This window comes from Ailuropoda melanoleuca, chromosome 2, assembly GCF_002007445.2.
Source record: "Ailuropoda melanoleuca isolate Jingjing chromosome 2, ASM200744v2, whole genome shotgun sequence".
Lineage (NCBI taxonomy): Eukaryota > Metazoa > Chordata > Mammalia > Carnivora > Ursidae > Ailuropoda > Ailuropoda melanoleuca.
Genome location: NC_048219.1, coordinates 4225997 through 4245588, shown reverse-complemented (window position 1 = coordinate 4245588; position 19592 = coordinate 4225997). Strand labels below are relative to the sequence as shown.

At 50.1% G+C, this 19592-nt stretch overlaps 1 protein-coding gene across 1 annotated transcript; it reads left to right on the top strand.

The window, feature by feature from the left end:
• Nucleotides 1-1997: 1997 nt before the first annotated feature.
• IFNLR1 (interferon lambda receptor 1) lies at nucleotides 1998-19350 on the top strand. Its single transcript, XM_019803318.2, has 7 exons — nucleotides 1998-2031; nucleotides 3338-3461; nucleotides 9254-9438; nucleotides 11701-11843; nucleotides 13556-13715; nucleotides 14242-14375; nucleotides 15463-19350. The coding sequence occupies exons 1-7, from the start codon at nucleotides 1998-2000 to the stop codon at nucleotides 16249-16251; spliced, it is 1569 nt and encodes a 522-aa protein (XP_019658877.2). The 3' UTR covers nucleotides 16252-19350.
• The last annotated feature ends 242 nt before the right edge of the window (nucleotides 19351-19592 follow it).

The following is a 19592-nucleotide window of genomic DNA, read 5'->3' as shown; positions in this document are numbered from 1 at the left end:
CTGTCTTCTAAACTGGGACTTGGGATGAAACAGACGAGAGTCTTTGAAATTCCTTTCTGGGACGAAACTGACCCGGTTTCCTAATGCCAATTCAACTCCAGTTGAACAGGAAAAGACTGGCAGTTTAAAAGGCAGCTGTGCTGTTTCATAAAGTGCTACTTAAGGTTTCCTAAAGGCACTGTCCCCTGCCTTCATAGGATACTGAATCCTCGCTATTAGGGGAAGTCCTGCCATCCCGCGCAGCCCCCATCCCTTCCTCCCACAGACGGTTTCAGAAGCGCCACCCAGACTGTGGTGCTGGGCTTAGTCTGTGAGCTGCTGTTACTCTAACAAGCCACTTTTTTCTCTGGGCCCCACTGGTAAGTAAGGTGGTGGCAGGGTACAAAACACCCCAGGCTAGGACCCAACCACCAAACCCCAGCCAGTCAGGAGAAGTTCCCAATATTGCCCCCAATCTTAGACTTCCTAGTCTTAGGCTAACAATTTAAGAGCAAGAAGGGTCCTTGGGCATAATCTAATACTGATATTAAAAGCCAACGTTTCTTGAGCACCTTCTTTGTGCCGGACACCACATTCCCCTATTTAAGTGGTACAACCCAACCGTCCTATGAGGTAGGGAATTTTCTCCCTTTTCAGATGGGGAAACTGAGGCTCAGAGCAATCAGGGGAATTGCCCAAGAAGGAAAGTGCAGGTGGGACACATGGAAGAGAAGACTGAGGCTGAAGCAGGTGTGGCCAGCTTTGGCTGTGGGGTGGGCAGCTGGAGCAAGCCCATCCATCCACCTGGGTCAGCTCAGGGATGCCCGAGCCCCTGGCGTCTCCACAGCAGTGACTGTTACAGCAGCTGGTAAAGGACAGTGCACCTGTGTGTATGTGGGGGTGGGGAGGGGACCCTCTGTCCCCCTGTTTCACTGTCAGACTCAATAGCGTTCCTGTCTGGACCTAGCTACACTTTTGCCTGAGGGACATGTAATGCACCCGACACAAACTGTGGCGTGTGACGGTTTAGGGGGAAGCACAGCCAGATCCAGGCTTGAATCTTGGCTCCCACACAAACTGGCGTGCAGCCTCCCGCACATTTTTACCATCTGTCTCTGAGTCTAGTGCCCCTCCGTGGAAGCGGAATGACACCTACTGCATGGGTGGGTGTGTCCTAAGGACTGAAGGAGGTTTTGTGCATAAAGTGCCAAACCGGGGCCTCCCCGCCTTTGAAGGCTCAGTAGATGGTAATCGGTCTACCTGCTGTTTCTCCTGTGGGCGTGTCCTGCCTACAAGATACCTTATAATCTGTTTGCAGACAGACTTTGGCCTCTGCTGCTCGGCTGCTAGAAAGCTGGGGACCGTGACAGCATCTACACCCCAGTGATCCAGGTCCAAGTAGGGGTCGCAAGATGAGGTGGAAGCCGGCACCCATATTTGGGTTAAAAGGCCAGGGGTGGATTCCGATGCAAAGTTCGAACTTTGCGTCGGAATCCGGGGATGTACTGTATGGTGACTAACATAATATAATAAAAAAAAATCATTATAAAAAAAAAAAAAAGGCCAGGGGTGGGAGCTGTGCCGTGAACCATCAGTAGAATGGCCCCCGCCCCTCCCCCACACCATTCTGTAACTGGTGCGTATTTCTGTCACCACCTGTGTGACCCTTCAGGGAGCTGAATTCTCACAGGACCCTGGGCTCCTAAAGGGCAGGAATGGGATTATATTCCTCTTTGAAACTTCTGGCGCACAGTGGTCCACAGATGTCATTGACCAATAGTGCTTCATCGATGTTGGAAGAATAAAGCTGAACAGGCCCATGAGAACCTCAAGAAGGAAGTGTGGTCAAGAGCTCAGAATTTGGAGCTGGCTATTAGGCCTGGATTTGACTTCCAACTCTACAACTTATTACTTGAGAAGTCCTCTGGTCCCCTCATCTCTAATGTAATGGTCACGGTTAGTACCTACCTCCTAGGGATATGGGAAGGATTCAAAGAAAATGCAACAACATCCTTAGCATGGCTCCTGACACATCGTTAGGACACGATACAGGTTAGCTGCTATCATCATCACCATCATCCCCTCACCCTCACTACCACTACTTGGAGATGTCAGGGAATTGACATTTAAATCAAATCTTTTAAAGATTAGATGGTTAAAAAAAAAAAAGTCTGAATGGCGAACACGAGGCAGTCAAAAACTCCTGGGTTCAAAGTTACCCAAGAGAATGTAGTAATTTGAGAAGGACAAGAAGCAAGATCGGCTGCAGCCCGGTGAGCCCGCTGGGGAGCTATCAGGGAGAGGTTGACAAGATGGCCTGTCACATACCTCACTAAGGAGCATGGCCTTTATTCCAAAGGCCAGGGAAGGGCATGGAACTGGGGAGAGGTGTAATCAGATGTATATTTCAGAAGATGAGGGTGAGCAGTGAGGAGGAGGTGTCAAGGAGCGGATGTCAGGGAAAGTGTGGTTTCCCTTGAGGGGGCTCAGGAAAAGTGTCGCTGAGACTGTGACATCTGAGCAAAGATTTGAAGGAAGCAAAGGCATGAGCCTGATGGAGATCCAGGGAGGGGGAGCAGTCCAGGCAGAGGGAACAGCTCGTGGAAAGGCCTGGCGGTGGAGCGTGCCTGGCATGCTCTAGAAACAGCAGAAAGGCCAGTGTGGCTGGAGAGCAGGGAGCGCGCGGGGAGCAGCGGGTGGGATTAGGTAGGTCTTGGGGGGAGCGGGATTATAAAGACTTTGGATTTAACCTTGAATGAAAGGAAAGCCATTAGAAGGCTTCGAGCAGAAGAGCGATGTGATCTGCCTTTGATTTCACCCTTTCTGCTGTGTGGAGAATGGACTGAAGGGACAAGGTGGGAAGCAGGGAGACCAGTTGGAAGGCCATTGGAATAATCCAAATTATCACAATATTCATTCCTTCAGCAAATATTGATTGTGCATCTACTCATGGTCAGGGACCACGGCAGGCAAGCTCCAGGGACATGGCTAAGAACGGAACTGAGCGCCTGCTCCCGAGACCCTCAGGGCTGTTTCCCCCCTGGAGTCCGGCAAATCCAGTAGATGGTTAGATGGTTCCTGTTCGGAGGTGTTCCACTGAAGCCCTCAGGTGCCAGATGGGCCCCTGAGGCCTAGGGAGGGGAAGGGGCTGCGGTACAGGCAGTCAGCGGCACGCCTGTGGTTGGAATCCTGACCCTGGGTTCCCAGCCTACATCATATGCTTTAGCTTCCTCAGATGACTCCTGGCTCTCAGCTCAGCGAGCACCTGACTGCCCACCACACCGCTCTTCAGCTGCAAGCGGCCTATGTCAAGACCAGCCAGGAGCTCCAGGCTTCACGACCTCTTTCTCTCCCACAGGGAAGCCCCGTCTGGCCCCTCCCCGGAACGTGACACTGCTGTCCCGGAACTTCAGTGTATACCTGACATGGCTCCCAGGGCCTGGCTACTCCCAGAATGTGACCTATTTTGTGGCCTATCAAAGGTAGGGGGGAGCCTCCAGTCTGGCGTTTGGGGAGCCTGAGGAGGTGGGCAGAGGCTGGAGGGGCGTGTCTGGGACAGCTGCACGTGGTGTGGTCAGCTTCCTGGTTCTCTATGTCCCATGGGAGACAGCAGGTGGCAGGTGTTTGGAGAGAGCGTTGATAAAGGTCTGGAGGTGAGAATGATGTGGGTTAGGGGACAGTGCACAGGTGCTGGGTCTGCCGGGGCTCGGGAAGATCTTCGAGAAGCATCAGAACAAGGTTCGGGTAGAGTTACGAGGGCACAATGGTGGCATCCTCCAGGGCATGGATGAAGTGCTTGGAGTTGTTCCAGCTGACAAAGGAGGGCAAACCCATGGTAGGCATTAGAGGATCACCCTTTTCCCTGTGAAGCCTTGAGGTCCCTCTCAACACGGCAGCCCAGGCAGCGATGACTAATCCAGAGAAACCTGAAAGCAGAAGCAGACATCCTTGCACGTAGATGGTAATTACTCGAGGTTCTTTGCTAGGAGAGTAAGATGATGAAAGCAGATAGTCAAGAGGACTCATCTAGGTGGGTGAGGAGGAGGAAGTCGGAAGGGGAGGGAAGTGCCGAGTGGGCAGGGCCCACCTGGGCCAGGCTGGGTGCCAACATCTTGCGTCAACGTTTCACTTCTTTCCTCCCTGTAGACCCAGGCAGGCGCTGCACTGCCCCCATTTTATTTTATTTTATTTTTTAAAAGATTTTGTTTGTTTATTTATTTATTTGAGGGAAAGAGAGTGAGAGCAGGGGGAAGAGCAGAGGGAGCATGGAGCCCAACATGGTGTTCAACCCCACCACCCTGAGATCATGAACTAAGCCGAAATCAGGAGTCGGACGCTAAGCCGACAGAGCCCTGCACATCCCCCATTTTAGAGACGAGGAACCTGAGCTCGGAGAGGTGCTATGATTTGCCCAAGGAAACCAGGGATGGAGCTGGAAGGAAAAGCCCCAGTCTGTCTGACCCTGAAGCTGATGTGCTTTCCTGTTCTGTCCTGGTCCCTCCTTCTGTAACATCCAGATGTGAGTCGGGGTGCCTATCTCGGAAAGGGGCAGATGGCCAGCGAGCTTTCAAAAGAAAAAATGTACAGAGATGTATCAGGAGTCAGGACATGCCTGATGTGAACTGTGTGTTTGCTGTGTGTCCACACATGAAACATCTTTATTCTCACACAACCCCACAAGGAGGGATGTGGCACCTGCCATCTGTGGGGCAGAAGAGGGAGGCCCCCAGATTCTAGTTCGCTCCAAGTCACAGAGCTGGGAACAGCGGAGCCGGGACAGATTGATTAGACTTGAAAGTCCATGTTCCAGACCTTTATGATGTTGTCCTTCTCTGTTACACCTTTTAAACACCTGTGAGGATGATATTCTAATTGCATTATTCTTTTCACTTGTTAGATGGAATTATTTTACAAAGAGATGCTTCCTCTCTTGTAGCATTTGATAGTGTACTATGCAGATAGGCAAGACAGGACAAATGCTTGATTGTGTGTGTGTGTGTGTGTGTGCGCGCGCACGCACACACAAGTTTTCAAGATCATGAATTGGTTCCCTATCATCTCTCAAAGGCAATTGCTTTGGTTTTTTTTATTATCATTATGATCTCAAGAACTTAAACATATCTGATGGCTTCAATCCATTGCAACTTGTCTACTCATTAAAGCTTGAATTGTCCCGCCTTTGGCCAGCGAAAATCCTTTCAAGTTAGCTTCTGAGTCCTTTTATTTGATGCTAGTAGTTTTGGTTATTTTATTGCTGTTATACCAAGATGTTCCAGGTTCATTTGCACAATTCCTGACCTAAAACCTGAATCAGCCATTTCTCCATTTAGTAGAAAATGGTTTTAAAGAACACGAGCTGTGTGCTAGCTGTGTTGATCACTACTTAACGCTTGCTTTCAATCTTTTCAGTAAACAAGGTGAGGGAGGGAGGTAAGTAGGTAGGTAGGTAGGTAGATCAATGGATAGACAATTCTAATCCCACCTCTGTTCCTGACTTCTACTGAGATGGCTGATGAAGTCCTTGAGTCCCTATGCATCATCTCCTTATCAAATGACTTCCCAGCCACACCCTCACCCTTGGTGTTCCTTCTAGAGCTTACTTTATGATTTTTTGCCATATGCATAGGCTGAGAATTTTCCAGTTCTGGTTCCCTTTTGCCTAACAGTCCTTTCTACGTGCCTCTCTCCCCTCTCCTTTTACCATAAGCAGGAAGGAGAAACCAGGTCACATCTTCAACACTTTGCCTAGAAATCTCCTCAGCTAAATATCCAAGTTCATCGCTTTTAACTTCTATTTCCCACAAAACACCAAAACACAGTTCATCCAAGTCCTTTGAGACTTTATAGTAAGGATCGCCTTTCCCCCAGTTTCCAGTAAGACATTCTTCCCTTTGCATCTGAGCTCTTCCTAGAACCACCTTTGACTCCATTTTCCTACCAACAGTCTCTTCAGGGTACTCTGGGCATTTCTAGCATGCACTGAAAACTCTTTCCACCTCTAGCCATTTCCCCAGTTGCAAAGCCACTTCCACATTTTTAACTATTTCTTACATTAGCACCCCATTTTTGGTACCAAAATCTGTCTTAGTCTGCCAGGGCTACCATGACAAAGTACTATAGCCTGGGGGGCTTAAACAACAGACGTGTACTTCTCACAGTTCCAGAAGCTGGAAGTCCAAAATCAAGGCATCAGCAGGTTTGCTTTCTCCTGAGGCCTCTCTCCGTGGCTTGCAAATGACTTCCTTCTCTCTCTGTCCTCACATGGCCTTTACTCCCTGTGAGAGCATGCCTGGTATCCCTAAGTCCTATTGGTTTAGGACCCCACCCTTATGACCGGATTTAATCCTCATTACCTCTTGAAAGGCCCTATCTCCCAGGACCTATACAGTCCCATGGGGTTTAGGGCTTCAGCATGTGATTTTGGGGGAAATACAATTTAGTCCATAATATCTAATAAACTGGATTTCACCACATTTTAAACTTTTACTCTTAAAAAAAAAAGGCCTGAAGAAAATGAAAAGGCCAGCTACTGAGAAAAAAAAATATTCACAATATATACACTGGAAAAGGACTAATATCCAAAATAGATAAAGAACTCCTGCATCTCAAGAATAAGAAGACAGATCACCCAAAAAGACTTGAATAGTCACTTCACAAAGGAAGATATTCGAATGGCCAAAAAGCACATAAAAAGATATTCGATAGCCTTAGTCATCAGGGAAATGCAAATCAAAGCTACAATGAAACAGCACCACACACCAATAGAATGGTTAAAATTAAAGGGACAGACAATACTAAGTGTTGACAAGCACGTGGAGTAACTAGAACTCTCGTGCATTGTTGGTGGGAATGTATGGTCACTCTGGAAATCAGCTTGACAGTGTCTTGTTAAGTTTCACCTTCAGTTACCAAAACCCAAATTCTACTCCTAAAGCTTTATTTAAGAGAAATGAAAACATATGTTATACAAAGACGTGTACGTGAACATTCATACCAGTTTAATTCATAACAGCCCTGACATGGACTGAATCGTACACCTGCAAACTCCTATGTTGAAGCCCTAACCCTCCCCCACATGACTGTATTTGGAGATGGGGCCTTTCAAGAGGTAATGAAGAGTAAATGCGGTTGTAAGGGTGGGGCCCTAAACCAATAGGACTATGTGCTAATATTTTTGCTAATATATATTTTTAAAGATTTTATTTATTTATTTGACAGAGATAGAGACAGCCAGTGAGAGAGGGAACACAAGCAGGGGGAGTGGGAGAGGAAGAAGCAGGCTCCTAGCGGAGAAGCCTGATGTGGGGCTCGATCCCATAATGCCGGGATCACGCCCTGTGCTGAAGGCAGATGCTTAACGACTGCGCAACCCAGGCGCCCCTATTTTTGCTAATATTTTGTTCATGGTTCATGTGTGGCTCAACCAGTTGGGTTCTATTTATGTTCATTAGACCAACTTTGATAATTATGTTTTTCATTTTTGTGTGTTTTACATACTTACTGATTATTTTTCTTTGTTCAATCATCAATTACTGAGTGAGGTGTATTAAAAATTTCTCATTATGATTGTGGATTTTCTATTTCTTCCTATAGTTTTGTCTATTTTTGCTGTATAGGGTATAACTACTTAGCAGGCACGTATAAGGGAGAATTTTTATATTTTCTGACAAATGGAATAATTTCTCATTTTGTGGCGATTCTTCTCATCTTTAGTATTTCTTTGGACTTTAAAGTCTATATTTTGTCTCATATTAATATAACTACACCAGGGTTGGGTTTTTTTTTTTTTATTGTTAGTGTTAACATACTACACTCTACCAAGAAACAAAACAGAGGAGTTCTTTCCAAAAATCTGTTCTCTTTGTCTATGCCCATCTCAGCCTCCTCCATTCACCTATCGCTTGGTCCCCAAACCCAGGAGTAGCCGTGAATTCTCCTCTCTTCTTGTCCCACATCCAATCCATGAGCAGGTCCTACCTGCTTTACCTCCAAAATATATCCCCAGTCCAGCCCCTTCTCACCGTCCTCACCTCTGTTCTCCCTTAGACCACTGCTGCAGCCTCCGAGCTCATTTATCAGAGTGATCTTTTTTTTTTTCATTAAGATTTATTTATTTATTTGAGAGAAAGAGAGAGTGCACACGCGTGAGAGCCAGTGGAGATGGGCAGACGAGGTGGGAGAGGAAGAGAGTCTCAAGCTGACTCTCACTAAGAGCAGAGCCCAACGTGGGAATCGATCTCGTGACCCTGAAATTGTGACCTGAGCCAAAACCAAAAGTCAGATGCTCAACCAACTGAGCCACCCAGGCACCCGGAGAGTGATCTTTTTAAAAACAGAAATTAGGTCACCTCCGTCCCCCTATTCAGAACCTTCCAGTGGCTTCCTAGCACAATTGGAATAAAATCCAAGCTCCTTACCAAGATGTGGAGGCCCCGCCTACTGTGCCCACACACTCCTCCGCCCACCTCTCCAGCCTGTGGGCACCTCTCCCTCCCTTGTCCATTGGCCTGCCACCACGCTGGCCTCCTTGCTTTCTCCTGGACAGTTCAAGCTTCTTCCCACTGCAGGCTTCTGCTTTTGCCATTCCTTCCCCCAGGGCTACACCTGGCTCCCTTGCCATTGAGGCCTCAATACTACCTTCCTGGCCTTTCCTGGGCCACCTTTGGAAAGCATCCTCCCACATTCCCCATTACCACTGTCCTTACCCGCTCCTGGGTTTACCTCGCTGATGGGATGATTGCCTTTCTCCCCCTCCCACCAGAATGTAAGTTCCCAAGGGCAGGACCTGTCAGGTGTTCCCAGTTACCCAAGAATAACGCCCAGTGTGCAAGTCCCTTCTTTGGTCCCCGGTGTTGTCAGAAAGTTGTTGTCACAGAGCTGCATGTCCCCTCTGAGAGCCGCAGAGCATCCGGCACAATACCTGGCATGCAGCAGGTAGCCCCAGAGGCCTGAAGGAAGAACGTGGGAACTGGCTGCTATCACTAGCAGCAGCAGCCACCACGTGGCCCTGGGGAGGCAGGGGGATGAGGAAGCTGACCCGCTGAGGCCCCAGAGCTAAGGGGGAGCAGAGCCAGGATCCCACCACCTACTTCTCTCCAGAGCCCAAGCTCCTAACTAGACTGTCCTCATTCTGTCCTAATCCGTGGCTGGCTGGTAGGACAGACAGATGGGTGGACAATCGGGCAGATGGAGGGACAAGGGAGCACATGTCTGCTAAGCTCCCTCGCCCCCGAGGCAGAGTCCACAGCCCAAGCTCTCCTGTCTCCTCCCTCAGCGCTCCGACCCCCAGACGGTGGCGAAAAGTGAAGAAGTGTGCAGGAACCAAAGAGCTGGCATGTTCTTTGATGTGCCTGGAGAAACAAGACCTGTACAACAAGTTCAAGGGCCGTGTATGGGCGGTTTCTCCCAGCGCCAGGTCCCCCTCGGTGGAGTCCAAGTACCTGGATTACCTTTTTGAAGGTAAGTCTGTGGCCAAGGGACCCGGTAGGAGACTCCCTGTCCAGGAACTTGTCTGAGTGGCACTGCTGTCCTGGCCACCGTCTCCCACCTCCCCAAAGCAGAGGACAGCCACATGTAGCCTGGCTTCGTGGCAGGGGGTTAGGGGACTTCCGCCGGCACCAGCAAGCCCATTTGTGCCTCCTCCCGTGACATTCTTCATCTTCTAGTGAGCACCTTAGTCGTGAACTACACAAGGCAGTTTATATACTCATTCCTTCTTTTTATGTTCAAATTCTCTTTAAGAAACAATTTTGGGGGGGGGCACCTGGGTGGCTCACTCAGTTAAGCATCTGCCTTCGGCTCAGGTCATGATCTTGGGGTCCTGAGATCGAGCCCCACATTGGGCTCCCTGCTCAGTGGGGGGTCTTCTTCTCCCTCTCCCTCTGCCCCTCCCCACCCCCCATTTGTGCGCTCTCTCTCTCTCTCTCTCAAATACATAAATAAAATCTTTTTTAAAAAAAGAAACAATTTTTTTTAAAATTCCAGTTTCAAAAGTAACTTCTGTACACTGTAGAAATTGGGGCGGGGGAGAGAAGGAGAGAAAAATGGAGAGGAAAGCATTCCCCACACGTACCACATTCAGAAATCACCAGTGTTAACACTGAGTCAGGAGAGCACTTTTCTTTTCCCAGTATATTTTATTTCTAATCCTAATGACAAACCTGTGGGATTCCTTTTCATCAACCCATTTTCTAAAAAATAAACAAAATACGATTCACAAAAGTGAAGGAACTTGCCAGGACATACAGCTAATAAGGGGTGGAGATGGAAGGAGAATCTGGATCTTTCTAATCTTGGTCATGGTGCTGGTGGTCCAGCACCAAGAGTGAGGTGGGGTGGTAAGAAGGAGAAGATAAATACTCAGACAATAACCTCACGGAGCTGAGATCTGTAACTTGCTGCCCAGTCTTCTCAAAATATTTGAGAGCAGAATAAGGCTTGGAGAGAGAGGAGGAAGGGCTTGAATGAAATCGTCCAGGGAGGGTAGTTAAGAGGAAGAACAGGTGACCGGGATAGGAGAAGCTGGCTGAGTGGATAGATAAGAAGGGGAGAAGGATGGATGGGTAAGAAGAAAGGCAGCATGGAGGGGGTGCAGGAGGACACGGCAGAGAGGGGAGGAAGGTTACCTGGAAAGACACATGCTAACTAGAAAGGAAGCATGTGTGGATGGGAAGCTGAAGGAGAGGAAGGAAAGGCAGCTGGAGGGATCCATGGGTAGATAGAAGGCTGGGAAGAGGGACAAGATGGAAGGACAGGAGGAAGGAAGGGAGGGAGGACAAGAAGGAACAATGTATGGAAAGTAAAGAAGAATGGATGGGTGGGGAGGATGGAGGGTAAGGAAGTAGGGGGTTGGCTAGCCTAAAGATAGGAAAACAGTCGAAGGAACAGGAAGAAAGGAAGGAGTGTTGGTTAGGAAGAAAGGAAGGCTTGTTGGTTAGAAGGACAGGAAGGCTGGGCAGGCAGGCAGCCAGGCAAGCTAGAAGAGTGAAGGATGAACCAGTAGTTGGGGGAACAGGGAGAAGAGATCAGGATAGAAGGAAAGATGCAGTGAGGAGGTTACTTTTTTATTATTATTAAGTTTGTGTTTGCCTCCTCCTCCCTGAAGCTCTCCTGACTCTCCCACAGCACACCCCAAGCCGGAAGGAGCCTTCCTGCCTTTTTCCGCCCTCGGCTGTGACCCTGGTCATTTGCTCTCTTGAGTCTTGGTAGTTTGCATATTTCATTGCCCCCTCATTTCCCTCAACTCCTGGAGGTCAAGATCCTCGTTCCCTCCAGCTGCCTGCTCAGGGCTTAATATGTTATCAGTGTCCACTGGACTCTGACCTACAGAACTGGGAAAGAACGTGTACATGTTGTTTTAAGCCACCCGTGTGTGGTGATGTGTCAGCGGCCGTCGGAAGCTGATACAAGGGGGCAGGATTCGGACAGACCAGTGGTACGTGAGGGCACCCAGGTGCAAGGGGCAGGAGGAGGAAAGACAGGTGAGCTGTGAGCGTGGCCTGTTCATTCCACCTCTTTAATCTCAGTTTGCCCTTCTAGACGATGAGAATGGTGGTGTCTCCCTTTCAGGGTCACTGCGGAGCTGAAATAAAATGGCTTTAAGGCTCTTGACGCATAGTAGGTCCTTGACAAACACTAGAGCCACTTTCCCTTTCCATGAGTGTTCGGGGGGGGTGGAGGCAGGGGGATGGATGCTGACCGGTCCCGATCTCTTTCTGCCAGTGGAGCCAGCCCCACCCGTCCTGGTGGTCACTCGGACAGGGGAGATTCTGAGCATCAATGCCACCTACCAGCTGCCCCACTGCATGCCCCCACCGGATCTGAAGTATGAGGTGGATTTCTGGAAGGTGGGAATCCGGAACAAGGTAAGAAGCCCATTTCCTGCCCCCAGGCTGGACCTCCCTCCCCCACTGCCCCACCAAACCCCAATACGTCTCACCCTCCCTACTTTCTGCACACCTCCTCCAGGAAGCCCTCTCACTCCTGGCAGTCATCCCTTGACTCTGTACAGTATGATTGGCCTACAGCCCACGCCTGCCCTTCTCCACCTAAGAAGCCAAGCATAGGACGTCCTGCCCCTACACATTATAGGTGGTAACAGCACACCTGCTTTCTACCCAATATATATTTTTTTAAATTATGAAACCCTTTTTGTCCAGTGAAATCTGATTGAAGTATGATAGGCTCTAGGAGGCCCGCTTGCCGAACCGCTGGACTCATTACCAAAAAAATCAGAAAGCGCTGGTACATTCTAGGAAGGAAAGTAAAAGCGCCCAGAGACTACCACAAATACCCCGTTTCGGACTTGTTTCTCATGTAGGCACGTGTGTGTGTCTGTACATATCGACTGATGACAGGGGTTGGCAAACGTTTTCTGTAAAGCGCCAGATAGCAAATATTTTCTTATTTTGAGGGTCACATGGTCTGTCGCAGCTTGTGGACTCTGCCTCTAACTCACAAAAGAAACCACAGACAATGGTCAATAAACAGGCATAGCCGTGTTCCAGGGAAATGCTGTGTGCAAAAAAAGACGGCAGGCCAGATCTGACCCATGGGCTGTGGTTTACTGACCCCTGTTCTTATTCCTTCTTTCTTTCACTGAACCGAACAACATTCACACTCCTGACCGCCTGCATATGTACTCTGGACCCTAGATCTTCTTCCAGCANGACCGCCTGCATATGTACTCTGGACCCTAGATCTTCTTCCAGCATGGTCCCTGCCTCCAAGAGCACCACGAACAGGCTAGACCAGCGCTGCCCAGTAGAAATACAGTGGGAGCCATGTGTGTCATTTTATTTTTTATTTATTTTTTTTTTAAAGATTTTATTTATTTATTTATTTGACAGAGGTAGAGACAGCCAACGAGAGAGGGAACACAAGCAGGGGGAGCGGGAGAGGAAGAAGCAGGCTCACAGCAGAGGAGCCTGATGTGGGGCTCGATCCCATAACGCCGGGATCACGCCCTGAGCCGAAGGCAGACGCTTAACCGCTGTGCCACTCAGGCGCCCCCACGTGTGTCATTTTAAACGTTCCTCACTAAACTATGTAAAAGAAACAAGTTCATTTGATTTTAATAATATATTTTATTTCATCCAATAAAATATCATCGTTTCAACATGTAAATAATATAAAAGTCCCGGGCATGTTTTGCGTTCTTTTTTCACACAGTCTTTGAAAGCCAGTGTGTATTTAAAGCTCAGAGCCCATCTCAGTTCAGACCAAGGGCTACTGGACTGGGCAGGGCAGCCCTGGAGTTTTCTGGGTCTGTAATGACTGGATGACGCCCCCTACCCCCCTGAGGGCAGGAAGCCTGAGGAATCTGCCCTTCAAAATGGGGACCCACAGGCCCTGGGGGGGTGCAAAGAGGACCCTGAGCAGCAGGACTGCTTTTGAGCACACACCATCTCTGCTTCAAGACGCAGTGGAGAAGAAAGCAACAATGTTGCTCCCTAATGCTTAAACTGTAATGCGGGGGCAGGGGGAGAAGATGCCGGAATCACTGGCGTATCCTCCCGCCCCCACCCTATCCTGCCCCCACAGGGGCTCTGCCCACCTCTGCTGTCTCTCCAAACAGACGCGATTTCCCGTCACTCCCCGCGGCCAGCCAGTCCACATCCCCCTGCAGCCAGCCGCCAGTGGACACTATTGCCTCAATGCCAGAACCATCTACACCTTCGGTGATCCTAAATACAGCAAGTTCTCCAAGCCTACCTGCTTCTTCCTGGAGGCCCCAGGTGAGCGCCAAGTGATACAGAGGTGGGGACGTCCTCCCCACCAGGACATGTTCTCTCCATCCTATGGTGGTTCAGGACATGAGTCTGCAGACAGACTCACCTCGATTAAAATCCCAGCTCCACCGCACTTATTGTGTGTCTTTGGGGAGCTTACATCACCTCTCTGAATCTTGGTTTCCATAGTCTGTAGGATGGGTTTACTCTTATGAGGATTACACGGGATAGTGCATGCGAAGCCCACAGCACATATAACGTTATAGATGGGAGCCCTGGTCATTGTTTCTGTAGTTCTTTTTTTTTTTTTTTGCCAAAATATTTATTTATTTGAGAGTGAGAGAGCATGGGCACAAGCTGGGGTGGGGGGAGGGAGGACAGAGGGAGGAATCTTTCAAGCAGACTCCCCACTGAGCACAATCCCAGTATCCTGAAAGGGTCACTACCTGAGCCAAAACCAAGAGTCAGACACTCAACAGACTGAGCCACCAGGTGCCCCGTGGTTCTGTCGTTCTTATTTTTCCTTACTTAGGAGCCCCCTGGGTATTCCTGGTGCTGCTACCACTTCTGCTCCCCCTGCTGTTGGTCATTGCCATAGGCTGTGTGATCTGGAAGAGCTTCAGAGAGAACCCCTGGTTTCAGCGGGCGAAGACGCCGTGGGCCCTGGTATGGCAAGTGTGGGCGTGTGCAACAGAGGGGGAGGGTTATTGAAGAATAAGGAAGTGGGGCTGGACTTAGAGACATGAGTCAGATAGACTATCAAAATAGTCCAGACTGCAAACATCTCCTGTCTTCATGTCTAATTTTCCACCATTAGTAATTCATTCCTTTGGCACCTAATTAAAATGGCAAATATACCTGGGAGGGAGAAGTGCCTTAAGTCCCCATAATGAAATAACTTCATCTCTGCTATGGATTTGTCAGGTGCCAAGAGCAGAGCCCCCAGCTTTGGGACTCGGAAGATATGCTCAGATGGGGGAAGGGGAGAGGGTGGTGCCGAAAGGGGAAATCTTAGAAGGATCCCAACACTTAGTTCACAGTTTAACCAAGAGTGAGTCTTGCCCAGGCTGACCCCAGAATCTCCTCACTTGTCTGTTGGCTCACTCCCATAGAAACTGGAGGACGGGGAAGCCTGGAAAGATCAGATGGGTCCGATTTGTTCAAATGAGGGCCTGGCGAGGGCGGCTAGGCCATAGGATGCGGCTCAGTGGGCCCTCGGGTCAGGATGGCTTTGAGGACCGGTTCTGAGCATCTGCCACACAGGAGTGTTTTCGAAGTCCCTAGCTCTGGGACCAGCAGGGAAATTTCAAGCGAACTACAACCTCTATGTTAGACATTTCTGTGTTCGGCCGCACCCCTCCACCTGCTCAGTACGTGGAAAGTCACCACTGAACTTCCAGCAGCCAGCACCTGCCCCAGGGGGCTTCTTCTGGCCTCTGGTGTCCACTGCACCCGTGCATGTGGCTGGCCCGGGAACCAGCATTGCTGCTACCCTTTCCACCCCTCACCCGATGGCACCCTGAGGTGGGTGGGCTGCACTGGCTCCCAGCTGCCCTAGGATAACTTGCCTGATGATAGCTTCTCTTGGTGGCTCTCCCCAGCCCCACTGAGTTCTCCCTTACTGGTGTTTCCTGGGATCACTTCCCAAAAGAACAACTTACATTTGAATCCTTGTCTCAGGGTCTGTTGCTAGGGGAAGCCACGCTTCAGGAAAGCCTGAATTTTCTGTTCTTTTCTCCCCTCCCCAAATCAGGACTTTTCTGGATACAGATACCCCGTGGCAACCTTTCAGCCCAGTGACCCCGAGTGCCCAGATACGTTGATCCTCTGTCCACAAGAGGAACTGACCAGAAGGGTCAGGCCAAGCCCTGGAGTCAGGACCCCAGCCACCGTCCAGGCAGGATCAGAGAAGAACAGTGCTGAGGAGGAGGAGGACGAGGACGAGGACGAGGACACAGACGACAACGTCAGCTTTCAGCCCTACCTTGAACCACCCCCCTTCCTAGGGCAGGAGCACAAGATCCCGGGGCACTCTGAGGCAGGTGGCACCTGCAGTCCTCCTGTCCAGCTCGAAGGCTCCTCTGCTACGGATGCTTCAGACAGGAGCTGGGCCAGCACGGGGGGCTCCTCCCCCTGGGATGAGCCTGGGTCCTCTTGCTATCTGGGCAAGAAGACGCCAGGCCAAGGGCCGGCTGGGGACGGGTGTCAGGAGCCTCTCCCACTGCCTGAATTCTCCAAGGATGTGAGTTTGCCAGAAGATGCCCTGAAGGATGACCTCCCCTCCTGGGCCAGCTGGGGCTGTACTTCACCAGGGCTGAAACTGGTCCCTGGAGAGCCCCCAGTTTCTCTTCACACGCTGACCTTTTGCTGGGACAGCAGCCCTGAAGAGGAAGAGGAGGAGGAGGAGGAGGAAGGAGGAGAAGGATGGGGAAGAGGGAGGGAAGCAGAAATTGAGGATGACAGTCCTGGCAATTGGGGGGCTGGGAGCCTGCGGAAGACGGAGGTCGGAGGTGGGACACTGGGACATTACATGGCCAGGTGAGTTGTTCCCCAGCCTCCCTCCAAGACTGGTCCACTGAGCTTTCCTAGGACCCGAGATGCCACCAAGACTTGAGAGCCTGGGAGCATCACCGCTGAGGCTGCAGAGGGTTCTTGCAGCATTTTGGGAACCCCAGAGTTGTTGTCAATTGGCTTGAGCAGTAAGAAGCTACCCCGTCCTTTTTGACTCACTGGCTTTGGGCTGAGCTCCAGGAGGGGTGGAGACAAGAATGGGCTGAGATCAGAGGTTGTCTGGGTGTCGCATCACTCCCCTGCCTTTGGGGTGGCAGGCCAGTTAGAAAAATCATCCCTGGACAACATGAAACGGGTCAAGTCAGGTCACAGTGGACACCAAGGGTTAGCATCCACAGGGGGCCATCTGGATCTGGAGGAAGGGAATTCGGAGCCCGTCTTTATCAATGTCACGCCTTTCTCCGGCACCTGCTGAGCTCCCCGTCCCCCAGGTCTCAGCCTCCTGGTTTATGAGTCCTCTAGGGTGGGCCCCAGTGAAGAAAAATCTAGGAAGCAGGGGATGTTGGAGGGGAAGGAAATGGTAGTCATTATTCAAATCCCAGCCTCTGACTCATGGAATTACACAGCTTTTAAGGTCAGACGACGTGGGTTCAAATCCCAGCTCGGCCATTTACCAGTCATGTGACTTTGGGTAAGCCACCTTCCTTCACTGTCCCTGGGTTTTCTCACCTGCAGCTGAGGGTCCCAAGAGTGAGATGTGTAGTATGGTGCCTGTCACATCCCTGGTGCTCTCTGCATGGTGGCTGGTAGGATTCTCCAGCCTCCCAGGCTCTGAGAGGACTGCTGGGCATCTTAAACTGTGACCCCTAAACTGTGAGCAACTAGCATTCACCTTTCATCTGGTCTCACCTCTAATCTGCCTCCTGCCTTCTACCTTCACTTCCTCTCTCCTCCTGCTCGGGAAACTGCACTCTCAGAAGCCAGAACCCAGCCAAGAGGGACCCTGCCCCTCTCCCCATTCCCAGAAAAGAAGGAACCAAATGATCCACCTTCCAGGGGTCCGATTTGTTGGGGTTGGGGTCGCAGCCCAGCAGAGAATTGGCCTCCTGGTCCTGTGATCCCTGTTTTAGACAGCACTTTAGACTCTTCAATTATGAAGAAGTCCCATTTTCCCTTCCAGCTGTGAGAATCCAGTGTCTTCTGGCAGCAGGTATGTGAAAAGGTGGGGGAGAAGCAGTAAAGTATCCCCCAAACTGAGAAGGCACTCTGAGACTGGAAATGGAGCAGGCCACTGCATACGGTTTACCCAGAGTTTTATTCAGGGTGACGCACTGACGGGGGGATTGGACGGAGGGTAATCCGTGCAGAGGCATAGTTATTTGGCAAAAGTCCACAAGTGTATTAGAGCCAGGGGACGCTCAGAAGGGCGTTGTAGTGAGGTCAGAGGGTTCGCACACACCTCAGAGGGCTGGAGCGCACCTCATTGACAGTTAACCTTTCCTTAGACCCTGTGGCGCCACAGGTGTGTCAGGAAGGGGAAAGACTGTTATCTCTAACAGGTTCATGGGAGGCCAAAACATACCTCCCCCCATCCTGGCCCTGGTGGGCATTACTAAGGTATGTATATTAATCTCCAAGGTCTTAGAACACATAGCCTCAAGAGAGGTCATGGAGCGAACAGGAACAAGATGGAGGGCCAAAGATGGAGTCGGTATGGTCAGAGCTCCTACTGTCCTTACCTGGGGGGTGGTGAAGGGTGTTCTCAAACAACTGCCTTGTCAACCTATACCCACCAGTGCATGGGCAAGCAGAGCTGAGTTTTCACCCACAGGGACCAAGATTTTTGTCATTTTGTGACTGGGATCTGAACCATCATGGTTCTGTGACCTCGGCCCTGCCATTTAACTGCCAGGACTTAACATTTCTCCATTTGTGAAGAAAGCATCTTCGTAGCCATTTTACCCACAGCGCTGTGGTGTTTTGAAGGCAACATGAAGGTTTAACATGAAATGAAAGATCTGGAAAAGGGCATCTGCTCCAGGGGTTCTCAAGCCACATTCCCAAAAGGTCTTGGGTTTCATGGGAGGAGTCTCAATTGCAGGGGCCACGGTGGGCCAAAGGATCCCCCACTTCAATCAGAGCGGCCTCCCTGAGCCCTGGTGTACCCCCATGGCCTCCCTTCCGTGTGAGGCTGTGCTCGGGGGCTCCTCTGCTCAAGAAATTAGCAAACCACCTGGTTAATTGAGTACCTGTCTTTCATTTCAAACGAAGAAATGTCGACTCGCTATGTATGTCCTTAAGGGTGAGATCTTTGGTCTCTGGCCAGCTGGGCCAACCCCTGTGCCCTTGGCCGTGTCAACAAAGTGCCAGTCTCAGCAAGGATTTCCAGAAGCACAAAGCTGGCAAGAGGCCTTCACCACTGCTGGGACTGAGCAACCATGCGCATGCTCGCAGGCACACACGCTCGCACATGCGCATGTCCACAGGGGCTGAGGCTTGCCCACATCCCTAAGCACAGAGAAGAAGAAACTCAGCATGCTGCCGTTCCCTCTGGGACCCAGCTGGGCAGCTTCATGGAAGTAGCTGCGAAAAACTAAAGGCTGCCATCGCTATTGTCTTAGGCCTCTATGAAGGAACCGCTTTCTCTCTTTTCCTAAACCATGTTATTTTTTTTTAAACCTTGTTATTTTTTGAGCATTGTTTTTCAAAGCTTCATTTCTGAGAGTGGCTGAGCTTTTTAATAATTCTCAATGCCAGCTCTTTTATCCTCATTAAGTCACTAACAAAAAGCCATGGGAAGCATTAAGAAAGTGCATGATACTCAGGATCATAACTTGTCAGGTATGCTCAGCACCTAGCTGCTTGCAGGGCCTCCCCCTGCACACAGCAGCGGCCGGGAGGCACCCAGCATGAGCCGCGGGGCCAGCGGGAAGGATGTGCAGGGGATGCCCAATGCTAAAGCAATATTATGATTGTTTAGCGCCCTGAGATTATGCATTGTTCTTAGGTATTTGTATCCATGTCTAATTTTGTCCTATGTTGATATCATATTTAAATAATTTCCTAATGGTCTCGGGTAATTACCCTAAATTGTTCTAAATAAAAAGCTCTATTTTTAGAGAAAACGGCAGCATTGCATGGAGATGTGTGTGCTCTTGTTTCTCAAAGTCTCCTTCCCATTCATCTAGCTCTCAGACCACAAGGGCCTTGCGTTGGGTCCCCAGCAGCAGACCCAGAGACCGGCATTTGGGGATATAAAGCAGTGCTGTGATCCCAGAAAGCACCAATAGGGGAGTGGGAAGCCAGCCAGGGAGGGAAGGCAGCCTGTCCAGGTACATAATCAAACATATCGCTGGGCAACTCTGGGCAAAA

Coding starts and splice junctions, on each gene's coding strand:
- IFNLR1 (XM_019803318.2), top strand. CDS start 1,998: ATGGCTCCTGACACATCGTTAGGACACGATACAG. Junction 3,462..9,253: donor TATTTTGTGGCCTATCAAAG/GTAGGGGGGAGC, acceptor CTCCTCCCTCAG/CGCTCCGACCCCCAGACGGT. Junction 14,376..15,462: donor CGAAGACGCCGTGGGCCCTG/GTATGGCAAGTG, acceptor TCCCCAAATCAG/GACTTTTCTGGATACAGATA.